At 37.2% G+C, this 14,046-nt stretch overlaps 1 protein-coding gene across 1 annotated transcript; it reads left to right on the forward strand.

The window, feature by feature from the left end:
• Positions 1-818: 818 nt before the first annotated feature.
• On the forward strand, positions 819-13,838 carry PPWD1 (peptidylprolyl isomerase domain and WD repeat containing 1). The gene is made up of 10 exons (XM_010289572.1): positions 819-917; positions 1,571-1,671; positions 2,907-3,027; positions 6,377-6,824; positions 7,395-7,585; positions 8,080-8,269; positions 9,616-9,797; positions 11,578-11,659; positions 12,239-12,421; positions 13,480-13,838. The coding sequence occupies exons 1-10, from the start codon at positions 862-864 to the stop codon at positions 13,621-13,623; spliced, it is 1,698 nt and encodes a 565-aa protein (XP_010287874.1). The 5' UTR covers positions 819-861; the 3' UTR covers positions 13,624-13,838.
• Positions 13,839-14,046: the final 208 nt, after the last annotated feature.

The raw sequence follows: 14,046 nt of genomic DNA on the forward strand, positions 1-14,046 counted from the left end.
ACTGGGCTGTAGAGGGACCCCTCGGGTGCAGAATTTGAGGCCGGGGACACCGTATTTCTGCTTCGCCTGGAAGACACCCGCAAGCTGAGGGGCCCTGCTTTGCAGCGTCTGCCGTGCTGAAGCCGCAGAGCTGCGCAGTTAACTCTCGTCTGGGTCACGGCCCTGAGCTGTGGGAGCAGGGGCAGCCTCTAGGCTGTGCTTTGACGTACGGTATCGGTGCGTCTAGCAACTCGCAGCTCGTTGGGTGGCACTGTGAAGTAAATGTGAGTCTAACGGCGTCCAACAGATGCGAACCTGCCGGTTCACTAGGAAGTGGTGTTGCGCAGGTATTAACAGTTAGGATACAAAAATGGGAGACAAAAGCAGAAAATCGGATTATTTTAGGCAGGCCCGTTGAACAATGAAATAGGTAGGTGTTAGCACATAGAATTTAACATACAATACCTGCGTGGGACCTTGACTCTCTTAACAACAACAGGGATGCATTTGGTTTTGGAAGAAAATGAGGTGTCGATGACCTTCTGTTTTCTGGCTGTAACTTAAAAATTGTTGTATTGATAGCCAAGGTAATACTCGCCTTAAAAAGAAGCATTTGTATGGGTTAAAGCAGAGTTTAAGTGGCTTTAGTCTACCAAGAATCTATAACTCTGAGTACAAAGCCACGGATGGAAACCCATTTTATTATGTTTGTGCAAAATCCTACCATATTCTTGATTAAAATGGTAAGTTATTTAAGGATGAGTGAGGGAGAACAGAAGCTAGATGTACCTTTATGGGAAATAAAAATCCTGATTTTTCTTCTTATTCTGTTTAGTTCTTGAATTTGAACATGTTTACCTTGAAAATCTGCCGTGTGCTTCGATGTATGAACGCAGTTACATGCACAGAGATGTCATTACACATGTAGTATGTACTAAGTAAGTGTCTTCTTTTTTCTACTGTATCTCATTGTCAGAGACATGGTTTTATATATGCTAGAAAGTTTTCATTGTAGAAATTTCGTAATGGAAAGTAACTGTGTCCAGAGGTGGTATTTCAAGTTTATTTTTTTAAAAACTATGTGAAAAGGGCTTGGTGAGAAGCAAGATAAAAATTCTTTAAATATACTAGAAGAGTGTCTTAAAATTGCAATAAGCAATATATGCAGGAATAAGAGCAACTGACTGAGTTGGAACAAAATATGATTCAGCAGAACTGCACAAATTGAGGAGATAGGGGTTTTTTTTTTTCCTCTTTCTTATATATGTATACACATCTACATTAGTAATTAGTACCTACTGTGAAACCAGACCTAAAACAGGATTAAAATTTACATAAAGGTATAGTATTATGTATTTCTTCAATTCAGGCTGTTGACTTTTCCAAGAGTAATCCAGAGTGTATTAAAATACTTGTTTGCTTTTCTGGGAGTGGCTGATTCAGGCAGATTGTGACACTAATTTCTTTAAAGTTCATTCTCTACACAGCATTAATTATAGTTCAAATTAGTGCCCTAAAGTAGTGTGAAAGCACGTAATATGTCTGTATCTGTTGTTGATGTCTGTTTGTTATTTATCTTTTGTAATTGTAGAACAGATTTTATCATAACAGCCAGTCATGATGGACATGTAAAATTCTGGAAGAAAATAGAAGAAGGAATTGAGTTTGTTAAACACTTCCGGAGTCACCTGGGTGAGAATTTGCTTTTTCTTCTCTAAAGGACCTCACTTTTTCTTCCACCTTGTTCTTAGTCATTTGAAGAGGGAGTAAAATTAAAGAGGAGAGGGGTTCTAGAATTCATTTAGTACAGTCAGGGATTGAATGATATCCATCTATCTTCCTTCGTTCCCCCATCCTGTTATATTTTGATCCCAAACAGCAGGAGGAATAGGGTGAGAACAAAACATGTGGGACTCCTCCTGCACCAGATCCTCTACGTCCTTTGCATTGTCTTGTGCCCCAGCTGTGGGGAGAATTTTAATATAAGTGAACAAGGTACATAAACTTCTCTGGATTTTATGAACCTTGTTAAGAAGATGTTACTTTAAGTAAGGTTACCTTCATTCCTTATATTTTCTTCCCGCCCTCCCCCCGTGCCCCACAGTATGGAGGAAAGATGTTTTTCATCTGGAATTATTACAATTGTAGAGTAAAGTCTGCATCACTGTCATGATTATCAGCTGAATTGCAATAAGAGTTAATAATTTTACCCAATTTTCTGAGTTAGTAAGTACCCATAGCTCTTCTGTACTATGCTAAGCATTAGATAGACTGGACAGAAAATGAGGTTCTCATTGCTGTTAGAAGTGATGATGGAGAAAAACGGATTGATATGCCTACTGTTACAATAAGAAAAATATTTCATAATAGATAGTAAAAGTACTGTTTGTTTTCAGAGTTAGAAAAAAATGTTATAGTGGGTTCTTGATCTTAACTATCAGCTTCTCATTATATACAGAAACAAAATGTGAAAACAAAGGTTACCAAGTAAAAATAAGTATTGTGAAAAACTTATGGAAGGCTGAATTGCAGAGTAATTTTGAGTATTATGTGTGTTAATAGCAGGACTGTAATAGTCTATAGAGTTTTGCTGCTTTTTCTCTTTTGAGACATGCAATCTGAAGAGCACTTTTTTTACCATATAATGTTGTTCTCATTTTTTTAAATCAACATTTTAAATGAAAATAATTGCCATTATAGTCTTTCATTTGTGTACATGGTAAGTAGTTCATTGTCACGTACCTGATTCTAAACAGTGATAGGATAAAAAGTGTTGTTTTGTGGTTTGTTGTTTTTTTAATTAAAGTCAGGTAGTTCTTTAAATCAAAAAGGTGGAGAAACAGCTGAAAAACAGGTTTAAACCTCTGTGGGTTCTTTCCTGTGGAATATTGAAGTGAAGGATGTCCCTTTCTTGTGTTTTTTAATAGGTGTTATTGAGAGCATTGCTGCTAGTTCAGAGGGGGCATTATTCTGTTCAGTTGGCGATGACAAAGCAATGAAGGTGTTTGATGTCGTCAACTTTGATATGATCAACATGCTGAAACTTGGGTAAGTTCTTGAAAATATTTGTTTGGGATTATAAATGGGGGTTATTTTGTGAAAAGGCAAGGCAATAGTTTGTTTTTTTGAGGTGATTTTTTCCCCCCCTGATCTGCAGATGAGTAAGTTGCATTATCCGAAATGTATCCAGTGGCTGGATACTGCCTGACTAAATAGAAAAATTTAGGACTCTGTATGCATGAAGGGAGTGGGCCTGTGCCTTTCCTCAGTGTCAAATGTTATGCACAAAGATGTGATGTTTCTCAAAATACTTAGCTAGGCATAATTTTTTGTTCTGTTGTTTGGTGCTGAATTTAAAAACTATAGCCAACTAATAGTTCTACTAGAGAAGGAATTTGGCCTGTATGTATTGTCTTATTTGTTGTCAAAAGGATAGAAATTTCTGTTTTCTCTTAGAAAAAATGTTGTTGTTTTCCTTAGTCTTCCTGTTGTAGGATTTCCACAGTTACACAGTATGTAGCTAAGGAATCTGGGAGAAATAGGAATGGGCATTATTGGAATTATAACAAAACCAGAGGAAAACAAGCCTCACACTGTTACAAGGGTGCATTCAGAGGGTTGGAGGATCAATGAATGCTGTACTAAGATGGTAGAAATACTGATTTTTCTACAAGCCTTTTAAAATTGGAAAACTTATTCCTTGTAGTCTACTATTTGTTCATTAATTGTGAAACTGAACAGAAGTATAAACTCAAAAAAGGGGGTGAGGCAAAGCAAGCTTTTAACATAAGCTTTTATATATGCGTTGTGATCTGCTTTGCTGGTTATAGTTTTAGTGTCATCCTCCAAACAATGTACTTAGCCTATAGGAATTGGTTTCCTCTTGGCTGTCTGCTGTGGAAAAATTCCAGTTGGCCTTAGTCTTTTGTTTTTGCTGGTCTTTTCTACTTACCAGCCCCGTATTGTCACTACAAAATAGCTAAAATTACAGGATGAAATCAAATCAATTTAATATGAAGAAAATCCTAATTTGATGTTACATTAGAAAGTCTTCTTTTCCTGTTTGAGAATTCAGGGAAAACTGAGGTAGACATTTTTTTTTTTCCAGGGGTACCCTGGGAATGCTACCTATAACATTTCTTTATAATATGTTCCCTGATTTATCCTTAAATAGACTTTTTTCAACCTAAGCAATTAAGACCCTTTTCTCCCCATATATATTTTTGCAGAGATAATTGGGTTTCACCTGAAGTGAACTCTTTAATGAAGATAACTGTGTACAACTGTAACATAAGCATTGTCCTGAATAGCCTTTTAAAACTCAATATTTGTTGCTTTATCTTCTGCATTACTGTTTATTGACCAGATAGCTTCTGTTGACCTGTGTTGTGGTTTCAGCTGCAATGGAGTTAATTTTCTTCACAGAAGCTAGTATATGGCTGTGTTTTGGATTTGGGATGAAAATGAAGTTGATAACATACTGATGCTTTCAGTCATTGCTAAGCAGTCAAGGAGTGTCCAGCTTCTGATGCTGGCCTGCCAGCGAGAAGATTGGGGGTGCATGGGAAGCTGTGAGGGGGGATGGCTGACCCAGGTTGGCCAAAGGGATATTCCATACCATATGATGTCAGGCTCCGCATACAGAGCTGCGCCAATAAAGACGAAGCAGGGGGAAGTTCGGAGTGATGGGCTTTATGCCAAGTAACCATTATGTGTGGTGGAGCCCTGCTTTCCTGGAGATGGCTGACCACCTGCCTGCTGATGGGAAGTGGTGCATGAATTCCTTGTTTTGTTCTGCTTGCGTGCACGGCTTTTGCTTTACCTGTTAAACTGTCTTTATCTCAACCCATGAGTATTCTCACTTTTCCAATTCTCTCCCGCATCCCATACAGGGGAAGTGAGTGGCTCTGTGGGGCTTAGTTGCCGGCTGGGATTAAACCATGACAGCCTGTCTGAGAATTTTTTCATGTCTGTTTGCTCAGGCTGGCAATGGTTAATACAGAATTGTAAGTTCTGTGTGGTCTTTTCAGCTCACAGTATTTTGTGCAGCCTGCTTTGATAGGTATATACAGATATATTGCAGGGTTGATTAACTTTGTCTCAAAATTCTTCAGATCCTTTCAGTTTTAACTAATCTATACATTGTGGCTATCTGCACATCCCCATGCTTTAGGCTTCCATGAATTATCTGGAGAAGGGCAGCTATTTCTGCAGAAGCTTTGGAGAATTATGCATAGATAATAGGACATCATTTATTTATGTATTTATTTAGAATAGAATTACAGAACCATTAAGGTTGGAAAAGACCCTTAAGATCGTCAAGTCAACCATCAACCCAACACCACCATGCCCACTAAACCATGTCTTGAAGTGCCATGTCTACACATTTTTTGAATACTTGCAGTGATGGTGACTTCACTACCTGCCTGGGCAGCCTGTTCCAATGCTTAACCACTCTTTCAGTAAAAAAATTTTTCCTAATAGCCTATCTAAACGTCCCCTAATGCAATTTGAGGCCATTTGATCCTATTTAGTGATCCTATTTTATCCTTTCTAGTGAACCTGAGACAAAGTTCTGGTTATGTTTCTCTTTATAAGAATCTTTATCAGACAGGCATTGAAAATCCAAATTATTAGTGTCTGTCATGTCAGTCTTCCAGTATCTGTTAGATTTGTGAAAAGATATTAAATATAATTTTCCTATGGAGGCTGTGTCATTTCTTTGTGGTCTGTTTAGTTTCTGAGTTCTGGTTCTCAAAATCTTTGCTTACAGACAGACATAACTTATTGTTGACAATATGTCTGGCTTGTTTTATTTGTAGAGTATGTTTTTGCTAGCAGCAAATGAGTTCCTTCTTAAACGCATTCAGAACACTTACTGAATATATTACTAATTGTCTTAATTTTACTTATATCGCTTTTTGTTGTGGTGGTGGGTTTTTTTTTTTTGGCAAGATCAAGTTGAACTTCTATGTAAGTGTATGGCAAAGGTGCAGTTGTCCTAATTTCCACTGAAGTGTTAATCACTTAACAGATGGAAGAGAACTGCTATTAAGTCATAGAAGTTGAGCAGTAATCATTAATGCCACTTGTGCTATTTAACTGGATTACCATCCTTGTTCTTCTTTTATACCCACCTTCTACCTTTGCTTTCTCTCACAGCTTCCATAAAACAATATGGAAGCGACTGACATTGGCAGTGGCATCCACTGAATTGTGTTGCTTGGAAAAGGTTGCTTATAACACTGAATTTTAGCAAGACAAATACTAACAAGACTAGTAAATAAAATTCAAAATTTGATTCTGATATTTGATTTCAAGTTTATAGCATAACTTGATTCTTACCCAAGTAACACAAGTTCTTACTTTTCACTCCCCTCCCCCCTTTTTGTTGCAGCTACTACCCTGGCCAATGTGAATGGGTATATTGCCCTGGAGATGCCATATCTTCTGTTGCAACATCTGAGAAGAGCACAGGAAAAATATTCATCTATGATGGACGAGGAAATAACCAGCCACTTCATGTTTTTGATAAACTCCATACATCCTCTCTTACTCAGATACGGCTGAATCCTGTCTACAAAGTAGTTGTGTCTTCTGACAAATCTGGAATGATTGAGTACTGGACTGGTACTCCTCATGAATATAAGTTTCCCAAGAATGTGGACTGGGAGTATAAAACAGATACTGATCTATATGAATTTGCTAAATGCAAAGCTTACCCATCCAGTATAAGTTTTTCACCTGATGGCAAGAAAATGGCCACTCTTGGGTCTGACAGAAAAGTTAGAATTTTCCGTTTTTTGACGGGCAAGCTCATGAGAGTCTTTGATGAATCTCTGAGTGTGAGTTTGGTTTTGCTTCTCTTTTTGATGCTTTTTCTCTACTTACTTGAATTTATTTACCAGCACATTCACATAAGTTTTTTTATCTGTTTCTAAAGCTAATCTTCCTTGCTATATTTATCTTGCAGAAAGTTTCCTGTGTTCTCTTGCTTGCCTCTTGTATTGCTTTGCCCCAAAATTAATTCTTACTGATTTATGTTAATTACGTAGTGAAACTGAGTTATTGTTGATTTTCATCTGTGTTTTCGTACTGCTAGATTACTTTTTACTAGAAAGCAATTATGGAAGATGCCCATAGGATCACATAACATCATAACAATGAAATAAATCTGTTGTCTAAGAAATTTGTTAGCTACACACTTTTCTTTCTCTGCTTAAGCTTAGCACTACGACATGTCTATTGGGTCATTAAAATAGAAAGTATTACTTGTATTTATTTTAATTCCTCAGTTAAGTTTCAGTGGAGTAGTGTCACTTGAATTCTGTATTTTCTAAGCATGTTGATCAGCGTTTTGCTGGATCACAAGTTTAAAATATGTTCATATAATGGTGGTTTTTTCCTTTCTGTAGATGTTTACTGAACTTCAGCAGATGCGACAGCAACTACCAGACATGGAGTTTGGCAGACGTATGGCAGTTGAGCGTGAGCTGGAAAAAGTGGATGCAGTAAGATTAATTAATATAATTTTTGATGAAACTGGACACTTCGTTCTCTATGGAACAATGTTGGGCATTAAGGTCATAAATGTAGAAACTAACAGGTAAGTTCCAATGACATACACTAAGATAAATATGTTTGTTTCAAATTCTATATTCAGTCAAATTTATAGTATATTTAAAACTTGGGGGGGAGGGGTGTCTAATCTTTTGTTGTTGTTGTTTGGGAGTGTTACATTAGACTGTAGGTAAGATACTCCCATGCTTTGTAGTGAGTTGTTGCAGTTTAAAGCTTAGTAAAATAAAGAGAGAACATGGCAAGTATATTTGTATTAAAAATGTGTAATCAGTTCATCTCTGGCTAACTGGATGTGGTAACAAAGTAAATGTGGATCATGCAGTTGGGATTTTATCACTTAAGGAAGCTGACGAGTAAATTATGTTGCAAGTTTGAATAGAGAAGCATCATAAAAAAACCCTAAGTATGTATTTTGAGAGGGTTTTGGAATTTTGCTTTGAGTCTTCCAGTCAGAAACAAGACATTCTCTTGCTGTGAGCAGCTAACAGTAGTTACACCTTTTTACATTTTGTGCTTCAGATGTATTCGTATCTTGGGAAAACAAGAGAACATCAGAATGATGCAACTAGCTTTGTTCCAAGGAGTAGCAAAGAAGCATCGTGCTGCAATCACTATAGAGATGAAGGCATCTGAAAATCCTGTTCTCCAGAATATCCAGGCAGATCCAACAGTAATCTGCACAGCTTTTAAAAAAAATAGGTTTTACATGGTATGTGTGGTTTCTATTTAAATGACTCCATTATTGCACTGATGTTTGCTCTGCATTGTTTTTTTATTTTTCTCCTTTCTCTTTCCAGTGCTTTTTGTCTTGAGTATTTGTGAACATGACTTTTCTAGAGGAGTCCTTTTATATTGCAAGTATATTCTAGAATTTTTGGCTAGAAACAGCTTTAATTTTTTCATTATTGCTCAAGCAGTTAAAGAAACTTGGATGGTTGCGGCTGTCTAAATTGTAGTTCTCAGAGAATATTAGACACTTTTTTCCTAGTTGGAAAAAAAACCCACGTTCAATAAGAAACTTTGGAAAACCTAACCAGATCTTATATTTATAAAGAAACAATTAACTGTATGTCCAAAAAAAAAGTAATAAAAAAAAATTAAATTCAGAGCAGCATCAGGACTTAGTAGCACAAAGGATACTATGGGCAACTAAGACATGAGTCATCTTCCTGTTCACAACTGATACTTTAGGTGAGATGCAATGAATAAGCCAAATAGACAAGTAATTCCAGGGTAGTTAGTAGTTGATCTGGGTTGTGATCACCATAGAGGTTAGAGATCGATCTGTCTGTTGTTACTTGTGCTTGAATGTGACTGTTTTCTGTTGGAGCAAGATAGTAAACTTTCTAAAGCTTTGTGTGGTCAGTGTGTAGTATATAATGGAATATACTCCTCTGAGCAATTTGACAAATGAGGAGGAAAAATTAGACAAAATCTGGAAACATTATTTAGAAAACATGATTGTACACATGCAGAAGGAGTAGTGATTGTCATTTGGTATGTAAATGTACTACTCACTTAAGCGAATAATCATGTACTCATATATTCTGTGTTTTTCTGTAAGTGCTATAAAAATAACATTTCTGAGATTTCTCCTGCATAGAGTTAAACTTGCTGTTTTTCTATAGTTTTTTTTATTAATGCAATATTGGAATAAGAGGATTTAGTTTGACTTTGTAGTGAAACAAAGTCATGTGATAAAACCTGCCAGTTTTGCCTGAATATTATGGAACAACTTAAAATTCTCTACTCTTAAAAAAAAAAAGCTACACTACTGTGGGCTTTCCGTTGAAAAGGGGAGGAAGCTTAAAGACAGTTAACATATTATAAAAGGTACTTCAATTTGCCTGTAGTTGTACTGGAATTTGTGACTGTAGAAATGGTGGTAGTACACAACACTGAATGCAAGAATAGACTGTCTATGAATGCTCTTCCTACATTTCAAGTCTAGTTGAAAAAAAAAATGATAGTGATGTCTTGGGTGCAGAGCAGTGTGGAAAATAAGGGAAAAAAGAGAAAACCAAGCAGTTAACCTTCTGTTCTTTTGTTCTTCAGTTTACTAAACGTGAACCAGAAGATACAAAGAGTGCAGATTCTGACAGAGATGTATTCAATGAGAAGCCTTCTAAAGAAGAGGTCATGGCAGCCACTCAGGCAGAAGGTCCCAAAAGAGTTTCAGACAGTGCCATCATCCACACAAGCATGGGAGATATTCATATCAAGCTTTTTCCTGTTGAGTATGTATTACTCTGTTTTTCCTTTCTTTTGTGCTTTTTGGTGGCAGTGTCAAAGACTTGTATTTCAAGCTAGGAATAATTCTTCCCCTTTTCCTACTGTCTTTGTTTCATGTCAGTTTCTTAATACATCAAGCTAGGAATGTGACTCTTGGCAAACACAAATGAAGTAGGGTAAAAATAGGCCTAAATAACAGTTAGGGGCACAGGGGCTTTTTTAATGATTTTTGCTTTTATTTAAATATTGGTTCAGGGTATTTGTTCCTTTCTTAACTTTTGTTCCTTCTCCTAAACCACAAATGTGGATAGGTCATGATGCTCCTCTGTAAGCTGCATATTATTTTAAGGCAGTGCTGTTTGATTCCATCTTGAAAGATGTTGGTAGCAGCCGTAGATTTGGTGGTAGGTCTGTGTAATCCATAGGAATAGTAGTTTGCAACTTCTACATGTGGTTGTTGTACTACGTTTTATGTTATTGCAGCTCCTTCAGACCAACATAAAATTTATACCAGCACATAGTATTAGTGCTTTGTGATTCTGCCCCTCTGTGATGCTCTGGTGAGACCCCACCTGGAGCTCTCCATGCACCTCTGGAGCCCACAGCACAGGAAAGATATGGACCTCTTGGAGTGGGTCCAGAGGACGCCACAGAAATGATCAGACGGATAAAACGGCTCCCCTGTGAGGACAGGCTGAGAGAATTGGGGTTGTTCAGCCTGGAGAAGAGAAGGCTCTGGGGAGACCTTATTGCAGCCTGCCAATACTTAACGGGGGCCTATAAGAAAGATGGGGACAGACTTTTTAGCAGGGCCTGTAGTGATAGCACAAGGAGTAATGGTTTGAAACTAAAAGAGGGTAGATTTAGACTAGATTTAAGGAAGACATTTTTCACAATGAGGGTGGTGAACCACTGGCACAGGTATATGATTGAAAAAGTTTTATACATAGCAATTGCTAAAGTTATTATGTCAGCATCTCTCCTTTATGATGCTAATATATGCAAAGATTTTGTTATGAAACAGTAAATTTGTATAACATATTGCTGTACGTATGTTGTAGTTTAACCCCAGCCAGCAACTACGGCCCACACAGCCACTTGCTCTCCCTCACAGCAGGATTGGGGAGAGAATCAGAAGAGTAAAAGTGAGGGGACTTGTGGGTTGAGATAAAGACAGTTTAACAGGTAAAGCAAAAGCCGCGCACACAAGCAAAGCAAGACAAGGAATTCATTTACTACTTCCCATCAGGCAGGTGGTCAGCCATCTCCAGGAACGCAGGGCTCCATCACACCTAACAGTTACTTGGGAAGAAAAACACCATAACTCTGAGCATCCCCTGCTCTGTTCCTCTTCCCTCAGCTTTGTATGCAGAGCCTGACCGTCATATGGTATGGAATATCCCTTGTGTCAGCTGTCCTGGCTGTGTCCTTTCCCAGCTTCCTGTGCCCCCCCAGCCTTCTTGCTGGTTGGGTGGTGTGAGAAACAGAAAAGGCCTTGACTCGGTGTAAGCACTGCTCAGCAGTAACGAAAACATCCCTGTGTTATCAACACTACCTTCCTGTGTAATCATGCAAATTCATATACCTTTCAAGTGTTTTTGCTTCCAGTTCTCGGTTTGAGGTGAGGATTTGGTTTTTTTCCCTTATCTGATGAAATCTCTTTCTACAGTGTGTTGAAACACTTCACAGTACAACAGGATCTTAGTCTCAGCTGAAACGTTTATGACCTTGCACCATACAATTAAATACTTGTTGTAGCCTGTATCTTTTGTTACATGATTTTAGGTGCCCCAAAACAGTGGAAAACTTCTGTGTGCACAGCAGAAATGGTTATTACAATGGACACATATTTCACCGTATCATCAAGGTAACTTGTAAAAAGTTAATTTTTTTGTTTTGTTTAGATAACATAAACTAACCTTTGTGGTTAGTCCTCCCTATTAACCTTTTTATTTACCTTTTGCACAAAGGATTTTTGGAATGGCTTCAGATTTCCCTGTAAAGCCTGAATGACTCTGAGGTTCTGAACAGCTTTTAAACAACCTCAGGAAGTGATATAGTTGTTCTGTAACTGACAAGGTTGAAGAAATCTGAAAAGTGAGAGAAAGATCAATTCAACAATCTTTCTTGAATTAACACTTTGTTTCATGTCAGAAGGCATTTCTTGTAAGGCTTCTTATTTCTGTTTCACCAAAATGAAGCTGACACAGCTTAAGTGTTTGCAGAACATACAGGTAGTCATGTTTCTGTCCTTCACTAGTAGGAACAGTGAGGAAGCTTGTTTTTTCACAAGTACTTGATTATCACTTAAAGCCCTGAATGCTTTGCCCTTTATCCACAGCATTTTAATACGTTTTTGAAAGGTTTGGAGTCAGTTTGAAAAAACCTGGCATAAAACACTTTCTTATTTTATGTGATGATGTAATAGCATTTAATTTCTGTGCAGGGTTTCATGATTCAGACTGGTGACCCAACTGGTACAGGAATGGGAGGTGAAAGTATTTGGGGAGGAGAATTTGAAGATGAGTTTCACTCAACTTTACGACATGACAGACCATACACACTCAGCATGGCTAATGCGGGACCAAATACCAATGGATCCCAGTTTTTTATAACAGTAGTGCCAACTGTAAGTAATATTAAAAGCTCAATTTAAGGCCTGAGAACTAGATAGTAAAAATATCCTATTTTTTTTTTCCTGAAGGAGAAAGGAACACACTAGTACTACCTCAATATTGTTTTCATATTTTGTAAATAAATGCTGCACACAACAATGTATACTGTATAGGTTTCACTGAAAGTATCCTTGATGAAATAAGAAAGTATTTTTGTAAGTTGTGATCAAGAGGCCTTTTGCCTTTAATTGGAGTATGGGCACTATCAAATTCTTCGTAAAACAGACATTTTTGTAATTGTGTATTACTAGAGTATTTTATATTAATATACTGGTTTAGACTTGATGGAAATCTAGCTATTGCTTAGATTGTTTGAAGTTTTTTGGATATAGTGCCAGGCTGACTCCTTAATACTGCCTAATTATAGCTATACAAAGAAGCAAATACTCAGGTTTGAAGTTGTCCTTTGATCTGTGTACAATTTCAGAGCCAAAAAAATAAATTTTGTTATGTGAATCTGAGATACAAAACCAATCCTTAAAGGTAACACTTACAGAAACTGCACTCTTATGGCACTTATTTCAAAATTGTATGTTGTTTTTTTAAAAAAAAGCACCCATCTGTTATAATTTTGAGGCTTACTAAGTTGTATCAGTGCCTATGTTCAGATTGCTAATTGGGCATACTGTATGAATATGACAGAATTAAGTAGTATTCTGAACTGGCACTAACAATTCAGCTGTGAGAATACCATGAAATAGAGAGACTGAAACAGCTGTTTTCTGTGAACTGAGAATACACTTTAAAATAAACATGAAATGCTACTGCATTGATGCAACTTGACCTCTGTAGTACTTGAAAACAATTGTAAAGGAGAGTTTAAATGCCTATGAATATGTATTAGCTGCACTGTAATATTTATTTACATGGTATTAAGTTTCATAGCCTGAACATATAAAATGTATCCATGTTCACTCATTCTAGATCAGTCTCTTTCTGGCTTGGTGCCTAACCTACATGCTGCTTTCTATTTTAATATGCTTTTTCTTTCTCCTCCTCTGCCCTCAAACAGCCATGGCTAGACAACAAGCACAGCGTGTTCGGACGAGTGACTAAAGGAATGGAAGTTGTTCAGAGAATCTCAAATGTAAAAGTCAATCCCAAAACTGACAAACCCTATGAGGATATCAGCATCATTAATATCACAGTGAAGTAAGCTAGGAGTTGAAGGTTCCAGTTTATGCAGAAAAAACTCGGCACGGTGGGACCCAAAAAGGCACCTAGAAAGAACAGAAACACTTCTGGTAATTCCTTGATACAAGAAGTGAGGACAAAGCAATCACCAGTTCTACTATTTTTAATGTACCTGAACCTATTTCTGTATTTCTGGTAACTTTGTATTTTGAAGTAAACACATCTGGATGTTTCTTACACCATCTGCTGTTTTTCTTGCACATCTTCTATGCAAAACTGAACATGTCTAATGATCCAATATGTAGCTTGTAACTTCATGTTTATTTGCATCTTCCCTATGTAATTAATCCTTTTCACAGTACTAAAATCTTTGGCAAAGGTTAGAAATCCTAAGATGAGTATATTCTTCAGGTACAGGACCCTGTACTTGGCCTTGTTGAACATC

This window comes from Phaethon lepturus, unplaced genomic scaffold (assembly GCF_000687285.1).
Source record: "Phaethon lepturus isolate BGI_N335 unplaced genomic scaffold, ASM68728v1 scaffold21906, whole genome shotgun sequence".
Taxonomy (NCBI): Eukaryota; Metazoa; Chordata; class Aves; order Phaethontiformes; family Phaethontidae; genus Phaethon; species Phaethon lepturus.